Source organism: Simochromis diagramma, unplaced genomic scaffold (genome assembly GCF_900408965.1).
Source record: "Simochromis diagramma unplaced genomic scaffold, fSimDia1.1 OVJJ01000216.1, whole genome shotgun sequence".
Classification (NCBI taxonomy): Eukaryota; Metazoa; Chordata; class Actinopteri; order Cichliformes; family Cichlidae; genus Simochromis; species Simochromis diagramma.
In genome coordinates, this window is record NW_024386883.1 from 2,508,494 (window position 1) to 2,519,712 (window position 11,219).

Genomic DNA, 11,219 nt, shown 5'->3' on the forward strand with positions numbered 1-11,219 from the left:
ATGTGTGATTTTTAACTGTTTGACACAGTTTATTGCTGTATTATCAGAAACAGATTGCATGGAATTGCCAACTTCACCACATTCAGTCTCAGACTGGTAGCAGACTGGCTCTGTCTTATGACAACATTTATGGCAGGTTTTAGCGATGGTGCACTTGACAATGTAATTTTGCAACAAAAACAACACAAGTGAGATAGTTTTGTTATAGGATTAAACAGATGTTGATAGACTTTAACTAAAAAAGAAAGTTGATAAATTGCAATGCTCATCATATTGCATAATGCTGAAAAATAATATAAATTAAAGTTGTAGCATGAGTGACGTATTGTGTGTCTGGTCATTCCCACCTCTACTGCATACCCACCTGTTTTCGGCTACTGTATTTATCAGATTGATGATATTGTGTCCTGCATGTCTTTCGTACAAACTTCTGTATAAACATCACTGTCACAATAACGAGCCTTTTCTTGAGTTGTGTGACACGCAGTTTTAGCTTAATATAAATTATCTTTGCTGAAACGAGGCTATTACAATTAACAACAACAACAGCAACACATTGCTTATACATAGTGTCCCCGCAATCTGTCGCTGCGTCAAAGTGTGCTCACTCTGGGCCCGCCTGCTGTTTGCACAGAGTGGAAATCTCCATCTGCCGGTAATGTGTGACGGCCCGTGTATGAGTGCGCGCTCACGCCGTGCAGACGCACTCTGTGGTTTGGCGAGCACACGGGGTTGTATACGCTTTATCATTGCCGCTTCATGCCCAGCAGCATTTCTCTCTCCTCCATCCACGTTTCACCACAGCCGCATAGCGACCTTCAGTGCACCTCGCTGAATGCTGTGTGTTCGTGTTGGTCCGCCGTGGCTGCGATTATCACTGCTGCTGGAGGGAAACGGATCGCCGTGCTGCATCACTGTAGCCCGCTTTGGATGACATTTGGGTGTAGGCTGTTCTGACTGTAATAACTACCATGGCGAAAACAGTCGCCTTATCCGGCGCAGTCACAGGTAAGCCTGGTGTATGTGGGGTTTGTTTACACTCCTCGTCGTGGATTTAAAGCAGACTCATGCATGACGCAACTCATATTAGCGCTGCTGCTTTATCTGCCTGACGCTGTGCGGTGATGATCCAGCTCCAGCGTCTTTTTTCTCTCTCTCACTTAATAGCCACTGTGGGGATGGCGGTAATGTCTGTAAAGTGCAGACTTTACTTTCATTGAAAAAAAAGCTAAATCACTAATCCAGAGTAAACGCGAGCAAGAGAAATGCGTTGTTTCTTTGTGTGTTTCTGTCGTTGTGTGAGCTGTGTGGGGGTAGATATCAATGCTAGGGCTTTGATAGGGGCTCCCATGCTGAGCCCATGTTGCTCTTTATTATTATTACCATTATTTTTGTTTTGTTTGCTGTGACGACGCTCAAAAAAGGTCCAAATGGGTGGAGGTACAAGAGAGGCCTGTGGGTGATTTTACAAGAAGTCTTTTCTGTTCAGACTTTGTGCAATAAAAATAGCAATAAGCTGAATAATAAGCTTTCACTTTGTTTAGCTTCCACCCTGTACACCGTGAAAGAGGAGAAATATCCCTGATGCACAATAATCAAATTAACTATCATGACGAAAGATTTGCCCGTGTCACTGTAGTTCACTGCTTCATACAGGAGAAAGAGAAAAGGACTGAATATTTACACCTCTAAATGCTTTTAAAGCAACTTCATCTCCATGAGCTCTTCAGCTTCCACACACACACACACACACATATATAAATATACATATAGATAGATAGATACACACAAATTTATTTTTAATGTTTAAGAGTAATCTGACAGGCTCCTCTATAAAACAGAGACAACCTGGTCTTTATTACCCTCAAAGCCATAAAAGCTACAGTCAATAATTGCAACCACCTTACTCAGAGGTAGACTTACCTGTGACCTATAAAAGAGCTCATGTCATCATGGAAATGTTACAAATCGATGAGTGAGCACAGGAATATGTTTAATGAAGTCAGCTGAGCATTAACGTTTAGCTCTCGTGTCTGATGTCAGTCAGATCATGCAGAAAAAGGAGTCTGTGTTGTCTGCCAGATTTCAGCAGGCAATAAAAGCCCTGACTGGAAAGGAAGTAATTCACTTGATGAAGTGAAGCGACTGGCTGTGTGAGGACAGTTCAGCCAGCGACGCACAGATCGATTGAGTGAATCTGTGGAATTAAAAATTTTCATGGCTGGGCTTTACACTGATGATGTGCTACTGACTTATTCCAGGATTCATTTCAGGACAATAGTCATCTCACAGTATAATATTTGATCACTAATGTGTTTGTTTTGACTCTTGAACTTTTAGAAAATGTGTTTGTTCTAAATCTTAAAATCCAAAAGGGTTTATATTCTGACTTATTACTGTAATTTATGGGTGTCACTCTATTTATTAAGGGAAAAGACTTAAAATGAGAACACATCACGTGACTGTGGTTTATTTTGCTGTGCACAAGTGTTGTGCAAAAATAGAATGTGGGAATTTAAAGTGTTATAAATGACTTTTTGGCCTATAATGTGTGAAAAATATCCCAAACATATGTCTCATGAAGTTACTTTGAACGAAAAAGGAATATCACTGTCACATGTTAGAAGCTCCAATCAGTTTTTGGTAAAGTGACTGTTACATTTCCTTTGTTTATTTGGGTGGAAAGTGTTAGTGAGAATAAAAAAATATGTTTTTCAAGATAAATCTGGCCAAGAGAGCAGCAGAAATTGTCACAAATATGACATCACAGTTCCATAAACATACTTTCATGGACCAAATGGATCTATCTATCTATCTATCTATCTATCATCGATCTATCGATCGATATAGATAGATAGATAAATCCTGTTCACTCCAGTGTATTTACCAATATAAGTACACAGGCAAGCTTTTCCGTTCACACAGTGATTTTGTGACATTGATGTAGTAAAATGACCGTATCGTTTAGATGAACACACCAAGTGTTGCTTTGTTTTGTGCTTTAGGTGAAAAGATGGCACCGCCATCCATCACTCTACTTCCTGACAAGAAATCTCCAACAAACAGTCACAGCTCTCCAGCCCGGACTGGAAAAAACAGTGAGTAATCCTCTCTGGCTTCTGTCACATAAATCACACTTTTCCTTCCATTAATCTGTTTAATCTGGATTAAATTCACTTACTCTCCAATCATTTGGACTTTTGCACAATTGCTTATAGACTGCAGGCCTGCGAATATTAGGGCAGCGTGCTTGAGGGCCTTGCTGTTATCGGTGAATGGAGGAGCGGCTTGTGAACGCTCAACAACAATAACAAAAAGCGACAGTCAGCATATGTGGACTGACTCCCACATGGAGGATAGTTTCCTCCCCTGTCTTGCTTGTTTTGGCACTTCTTGATTGAGCATTTTGCCACACAGACGCCCCTAATCAAGCTGAATGAATGTTTCCCTCTGCTGATGAGAAAGTAGCAGTGCACTGATGTCACCCCACTATATGCAAAGCTGAGTGTCCTTTCCCTCCATCCCTCCAACCAGCCCCATCTAACACAGAGAAGAAGCTACACATGAATGGGCACGCTTCCCCTTCCCACCTACCTGCTAATGTTAGCAGCAACCATGGAGGTAAACCAAGTAAGTTTCAACTTTTATTTTTGTTTTATTTTTCTCTTTTATTGCCACTGCCCTGTTTTTGCTCTCTAATATCTTTCCTCTTTCAGTTCTGGAGGGTTACTTGAGGACAGACGACAGGATGCGTTTAGCCAAGGAGCGGCGAGAGGAGAGGGAGAGAAGCCTGGGTAGGTGATGTCCTGGTTTTTGTTTTTTTGTTTTTTATTGGCCTCTGGCTTTTTGTTCCTTTCCAGTTTCAGTCACTCGTTTTCCCCCCCCTTCTTCTGCAGTCTAATTGGTTATAGAAGGGCTAGAGGATGCACTTTGAGTTCACTGGGTTTTTGATACGATGTGCTGTGTCACTTTAGAGAGTTTAAGGTAGAAAAGTCCGCAAAAGTAGGTCTCCTACTCGCAGATAATCCCGCAGCGCCAGCGGTGACCTCATGATGACCGGGTTTTCTCACTTCATGATTTCATCTTAGGCGTGGATAGAGACACAAACTCAACTTAACCAAATTAAATTGAACCAAACCAATTTACTAAAGAGAAGGAAAGTCATGGTATGTGTGATGCATGAACAAGCAAAGACCAAAAAGACACTCTGTCTCTCTCAGCGGCCCGGGAACAGCTAATCAGGGAGAAGGAGCGCAGAGCTCGGCTGCAGTATGAACGCACAGTGGAGGAACGCTGGAGGCGGCTGGAGGAGCAGAGGCAGAAAGAGGATCTCCGCAGAGCTGCAGTGGAGGAAAAGAGGAGGCAGCAGCTCGAGGAGGAGCGGGTCAGCATTTTGTTGTCGTGTGTTTGTGATCAGTGAGTATGGTGAAGTTGTAATGTTTGTGTAAAAGTCACCTCTGCTGTGCTGCATTCAGGAGCGTCTCGAGGCCCTGATGAAACGCTCTCTGGAGCGCAGCCTCCAGCTGGAGCAGAGGACAAAACGCTGCAGCAGAGGCTACCATCAAGGAGCAGGTAAGAATAGTCTGTTTTTTTTTCCTGAGAACAAAGAAGCATGGAAGCATATTGTGGGATGGTCTGAAATAGCAGAATACTGAAAAGACACTGAAGCTACATTTTGCTGTATTTCTGTTAGATAACATAACACAGACAAACACTATGTGTGTGTTAAAGAGGGTTGATCATGGCTGACAGCCTGGCTTCTGAAATGCGCGTGAACAGAGATGTTTTCCTGTTTTTCTGCAAAGACATGGTGGAATTACACAGCACGGGTGTATCGCTAATCAGCATCTTTTTGAAGGACAGTTCCTCTGCTCGGTAGTGACAAGTGTCCCCCCATCCTCATTCGTATGCAACTTTGTCTCTTTCCAGGAAAAAATCCAAACCTTGTTTCATGGAGGAACTATTTTCTTTCTACTAAACTACACCTGCCAACCAAAAGAAGCATGCATACAGTATAGCTGATATTAGAGCTCAGCTGAGGGGGCTAATGTTTGCATCCTGTCACACTGACGCAAGTCTGTCGTCATAGGTAGATACACACACCCTTCTATACAGTAGACAGGTGTGGGTTGATAGACAGAAAATAAATTGCATGCAACAAAGTTTGTGGATTTCTGGAAAGACACACCTCACTTTTATGTGTGTGTCTTTTGGCACTACACAAGGGAAGACAATATGGGCCAGAATAAAAATATGTCAGTTTCATTTTGGAGAGAACTGTCTGTTCAAACGTCTGCAAATGAATGAAGCAAAGTAGTTGATACACTAACTCCATGTTTATACACTCAAAAATATGCAAAAACTACAAATTGAAGCTTTAAATTAAAGAAAAAAATGTTTCTGTTACATGGCTTCACAGCACCCCTGCTGGTCTCTACAACTGGATGAGGAATTGCTCAGATAAACTGTTCACAAATGCTCTGTTTGCTCTGCTCCGCCCGCTGCCTATAGGTGACTGTGAGAATGCCCCACTCCCTCTCTCTGCTGCCTCCGCCTTTTCCCATGGCATTGCCTCCCCCATTCCTGCTGTCAGCGAATCTGGTAAAGTTTAGCCCCCCTTGCCTCCCAAATCCATTACCCCACCTGTTCATCCAAGAGTTACTGTGTGCTTTGTGTCCGGCAACTTTTTCTTTCTGTAACGCACGCCTGTTAAGTTACTCTTTTGCTCAGTTTTATAGCTTCTTTGCTTTTGTATGTTTTGCAGGCCTCGTTGTGTATGTTTTTGCAGTGGCTTTTACATTTGAGTTATTTGCAAAGACAGCATAGAGGCACAGCACTGTGAACACAGTACTATGCCTTCAGGCATTGAAATCAAGACAAAGATGTTATCAGAAAAAGAGGTTTTGCTGTCATATTTCTAAACTTTTATTGTAAAATACTTGTCTTAATTTGATGTAACGTAATTTTCACATAAAAGCACGCAGAAGTATTTCAGTTTGCTTTTCTTTGCCAACTCTGCAGCACATCTGCGAGTAGACCACCATGCAGGAGAAAGAGGAAAATAAAAGTGCACAGTGTCAGCTTTTTCACAGACTGAATCTTGTTAGTTTAAACTTGTTTCCTCCATAAATTCATCATCATCAAGCCTTCGTATATGAATTTTTTGCTGTGTTTCACTGTGGCAGGGACATTCCTGTAATCCAGAAAACAACTTCTGGATTAGTATTTAAATTCTGTAGTTAAACTCTGGATCCTGGGTCTGAAATGCTGGAGGGTGTTTCAGAGTTTGTAGATGGGTCGGGGTGTTTTATTGTGATAACCTGAAATTAGGTTTTCAGAGTAAGAGCAGCTAAGTGGTGCTGCCTTTGGGTCCCTGGAGCAGGCGGTTTCAGAGATTAATCGTAAGTGACCTAGAATAAAAATATGTGCACAAAAATAGACACAGATACAGCCACACTGAGATGACTGCACTCCTTAGAGACTGTTCAGCTTGATGACAAGGTGCAAAGATGGCAAAAAAAAAATATGACGTGGGTGTTGCAAGGTGGTCAGTGTTTAGGGCCTTTGCTTTTGTAATTTGAGTTTGCACAAAATCTGTCTGTTTTCATTTGCAGTCACAAACCAAATGTTGGGAGTGGGTTTCTGCACTGTTTTTCACAGCCACTGTATTGCCACATGTGTGGTTGCATCATGCTGCACTGTAGTGCACTGTAGTGCATGGGTTAATTGCTAAAATGAAAGTGTTAATACCTTATTATGTCTGACTGATGGCTGAATCACAAAAATGCAGATGCAGTGAAATGTTTTCTACATTAGACTTTGCTTATCCTAAGCTGAAAGCTCGATGCCTTCCTTTTAATCAGAGAGAGGAAATGCAGTGTTTAAAAAAAAATGAAGGCCTCCTGTAGCTTATTTTCTGCTGTAAAAATAAGGGTGTAAGCTTTAGTTGTATGCAGCACGTGCTGTCCAGTACTTTTACTGCTACTGCTGTGTCTTTATCTCTCTATCAGTGAGTATCATTCACCAAGATTTATTTCTGTCATCATGCAGCACCCTGCAGCCCTCACAGGTCACCTTTCCACACCTCGGTGAACCGTGTAGATCACAACAGAGCTGGACTTCAGGGAGGCTCTCAGTCCACTCCCAACACCCCAAAGGTTAGACCTTGGACAACATCTTTAAGAACGAGACATTAGTGGATACAGGCTATGATTTAAATGAAGCTAACACTTCTTACAGAAAGAGCGGCTGCGCAGAGAGAGAAGAACTGCATCCCCAGGTTGTGGGTCCCCTGTGAGAAGATCTGAATCTCCTGCCAGTTTCACCAAACATTTGGCTTCCCCTCCCACCCCTTCCAAGTAAGCTAAACTGTTGGTAAAAGGTGGGCAAATGTATCTCTGAGCATGAGCAGTACTTTGTTCAGTTTGTTATAAAACTATATTCTTAAGCTGGACATCTCCTTCTGTGTGCCTAGGATTCGCGCCCAGTCTCCTAGCAATGCACATCAGTACCATTACTCACCGACAAGACAGCGCCCCAACCCGAGTGATAATAGAAAAGCAGAAAATGACAAGGTGGGAAAAAAGGGCGAGCGCACCAAAGCTGAAACTGCAGTGAAAAAGAGCGCTGACATCAACAGCTTAATTTCATCTCCACCAGCTCAGAAGAATATGGCCAGTACTGAAATCACTAAAACCAAATCCTCCGATAAGTACCTAAAAGGAGACACTATTGAAAAATGTCAGTCGCCTGAAAGAGGAAACCAGCTGACTTCCAAAGGAGATCCCTTAGAGATGATGACACAGAGCAATTTTCTGGATGGAGACAAGAAAAAAGGTGGATTCTATAAGTTCCTTTTTTCCCCCTTTACATTCAGTTTTAGTACATATGGAAGAGTCTTACTCCATGTTTGTTTATGTGATAGAAGCAGCACCATGCACAGGCAAAGTGGCTGCTGGCACATCAAATGCAGAGGAGGCTAGCAGGTTGCTGGCTGAGCGTAGGCGCCAGGCTCGGGCTCAGAAAGAACTGGAGGAGAAAAAACGGGAGCAGCAAGAAGAAGAAGGAAGGTGAGTTGATTGATCTGGAATGACCTTAAATAAGGTCTGGAATATACGTAAAACATGTTGATGACAAATTCATATGCATGTGGATCAGGTTACCAGAGGAACGGAAGCAACTTGCACAGGAGCAGCAACGGCAGGAGCCAGTGAATCAGCAAGTGAAGGAGAGAGGAAGGCGTGAGGCAGACGCTCATTTGAAACAAGAAGAAGAGAAACAGAAGAAGGAACAGCAGGAGAAGGAGCTACAGGCCCAGATGGACAGAGAGGTCAGTGGTCTTTATAAAGTGCTGGTCTGTTATTATTGCTAATTATTCTGCATTTAGATTTTTGTAGATTTCTTGTCTTTAAAAATTTTGGATTACTGTATAAATCATTGCAGTCTTTGGCTATGTATGGATCTTCTTGCTCTCAACAGAGAGAAAAATCCAAAGTCCTGGCTCAAGAGGATGTGGAGCGTCAGCGGCAAGACAGAGAAGTGCAGACAAAGCAAGAGGAAGAGGAGCGGCAACAAAGAAAAAAGGTTATTGTAGACACAGACAAATCAACTGCTGTATTCAGATTGCATTTCTTCTCTTGAAATATCTGTTTGAATATCTGGAAAGTTCCCAGAGTGATTGAATATTGATATTCTTTTCCAGAGAATTGAGGAGATTATGAAGAGAACTAGGAAGGGTGAAGCTGAGTCGAAGGTACTGTAAGAGACAGCTTCTGTCCTCATACAGTAGACCTGCTGCCTTTAATCACCCGCTGACTGTTTGATATTTTTTTCTTTTGACTTTAATTTATTACAACTTTCTCATGTTGTTATCTTTATTAAATTCTATCATTGGTGATACTTTGGTTGAGTGTCCTGATTGCCTTAAATGTTTACTTGATCGTCTCTGTTCTGCGCTGAATCAGATGGAGGAACAGGTGGAGACAAAGCGCGTCTCGCCACCAGGTTAGTGTGTTATTCAGTCCCCCCCTGCTGATCCGCTAAGTTTGCTTGCTGGTCCTGCTTACTGTGCTCTGCTGTAAAGAAGCAATCAGGGCATGCAAGGTTTATGATTTAATTCAAGGGTTCTCAAACTTTTGGGTGCCAGGGCAGCTGCTCCTTACAAGGGAGCACATTTTCTAAGGGCCCCCTCGTAGTCCCAGCACCAATAAGCCACAAGCTTCTAACAGTCCCATTCAGAGTGTCATTGCAACTGTGTGTTTCCACGCCTGTGTCATGGTATTAAACACCAACGCATTTCAGTTGGTTTAGGTGCAAAACAGTTGTATATTTTCAGCATATCCTTAATGCTACTAGGATCCAAATACAAAATTGTCTTCCTGTCTGACTTCATTTACATCTGACGAGACGTAGTGCATACTGGCCATCCCGTTTCAGCTCTCAAGAAAACCAAACTCAGCATGTCAGCCAACTCAACCAAGCTATGCAGCAGTGAGAAGGGTTTGTTGCACCCTGAATGTCACCCCGATGGCTATGGATATTCCCCCGGACCCCACTTTGAGAACCACTGATTTAGCTTGAATGAATTTGCAGTAGCTAATTTTGAGCATGTGCCACAGCATCTACATTTTTATGATTTGGCTTGTTCTGGTGCTTTGGCTTTGATTATTCAGAAGAATGAGTGTGACCCTCAGCTGATGAAGCCACATTTCTAAGCATTTAAAATCTTTCATGGTGTTTCTGCAACGTTTGGTGGCGTATGAGGAGACACGGACTTCCTTCCTGGTGCTGAAAGGGCACCTTTCAGTGAAGTGCCAAGGGAGCTGACTGTAAAATTAGCCGCTCTTGAAAATGCCCTTGGAAGATTTATTCAGCTCTGTCTCTAGCGGGCTGCTCTGCACAATCTGAGCTTATGCTTTATTTGAGCTGTCCTTTTGTTTTTTTTACCTGCTAAGCCGATGCTGTGGGTAATGACATCTGTGATATCTTCTGTTAAAACTTAAATTAAATGTTAGTGTTGAACTGGACAGTCGACACAAAGGAAAGCCCACTGTAAAAGATAAATCTTTTAATTCTTCACAGGTAATATAAAGACTATTCAAAGCAATGCTCAGGTTAAAGAGCCAGCAACCAAAAAGGTTGACTTTCAGGTTAAAGAGCAGGTCATAGTTCAGGTCAAAATAAAGGACACTGCTCTCGGGAAGACAGACACAGTCACAGCAGCAGCACAGATGGACAATCAGAAGCAAGTAAAAAACAACACTCATCTCGTGACGCACAGTGTTCCTGACAAGAAATCTGAGACAAGACAAACCAGGGAAGAGATTAGCAGCCACCTTAAAGTAGCCAAAGCCTGTGTACTCCAGCAAGAGGGGGGAGAGATGGAAATGAATGTAAACCAGCAGCACAGAGCAAGTGTTAATGTCACAGACCAAATCATGAAAGACCCCACAAAGCTGAGGGGAGAGGGCGTTATGATGAATAGTGGAGGAAAGGGTGGAGGAAGTGCCTTGAAGAGGAGTGCTCCAACAGCTGAAGCAAGCAAAGAGCAGAGCGTGGATGTGCCATCAGCTGACAAAGCTGGGGGAAAGGATAAAGGAGGGTCCCAGCTTGGGGTTGGTAGACCTCCTGTGAAACCCCTTCCAATGGGAAACCTGTCACCACCAGTCATCAAGCTGGAGCCACTCGATGTGAAGCACACAGGGTCTTGCAATGAGGTGCAGTCGATGGAGGTCAGGTGAGTCATTAGGTAACACTTTATTACTGAAATGTGAGGGGGGGGGGGGGGGGGGGGGCTGTGTGAATATGTAATATATATGATTTCTCACATTGTCATATTTCAGCCCGGCCTCAAAGGAAGAACTCATTTCGATCCCAGAGTTCTCACCTGTCAATGAAATCCAGAGCAGCGGCATGAGTAACACCCGGGCCCTCGAAGAGCTGATGGACCTGACAGGGAGCGTCACCTATGCTAAACTGTCCTCTGAAAGCAGCATCGGTGACTGCAACAAGAACCTCATTGAGGGTGTCGTCAGTCCCATCTCAGACTCAAAGCTCATTGGGATGGCACCTCCGTCCTCAAATAAACTAAGCATCAAGTAGCCGATTAATTCCTTTCTCTTCCTCTCTTGCTTGCCTTGTCTCTGTCCTCTCCATCTCTGTCTCTCACACACAGGCACACATACGCTCACAAGGATGTCACATTTTGGATATGTGCTCTT

The 11,219-nt window shown here is 43.1% G+C and overlaps 1 protein-coding gene across 4 annotated transcripts; it reads left to right on the forward strand.

Annotated features, from left to right (window-relative positions):
* The first annotated feature begins 633 nt into the window (after positions 1-633).
* Positions 634-11,219, forward strand: map7d2a (MAP7 domain containing 2a). Of its 4 annotated transcripts, none has more exons than XM_040032978.1 (17): positions 634-1,008; positions 3,006-3,098; positions 3,535-3,630; positions 3,717-3,794; positions 4,221-4,384; positions 4,476-4,572; positions 5,512-5,601; positions 7,051-7,157; positions 7,240-7,358; positions 7,475-7,836; positions 7,928-8,069; positions 8,158-8,329; positions 8,479-8,583; positions 8,702-8,752; positions 8,964-9,003; positions 10,081-10,735; positions 10,842-11,219. In XM_040032978.1, the coding sequence occupies exons 1-17, from the start codon at positions 972-974 to the stop codon at positions 11,098-11,100; spliced, it is 2,667 nt and encodes an 888-aa protein (XP_039888912.1). In that variant the 5' UTR covers positions 634-971; the 3' UTR covers positions 11,101-11,219. The 4 variants fall into 4 exon arrangements, with proteins under 4 accessions (XP_039888912.1, XP_039888913.1, XP_039888911.1 ...); XM_040032979.1 differs by having other exon boundaries at positions 3,535-3,621; positions 7,925-8,069; XM_040032977.1 differs by having other exon boundaries at positions 635-1,008; positions 7,925-8,069.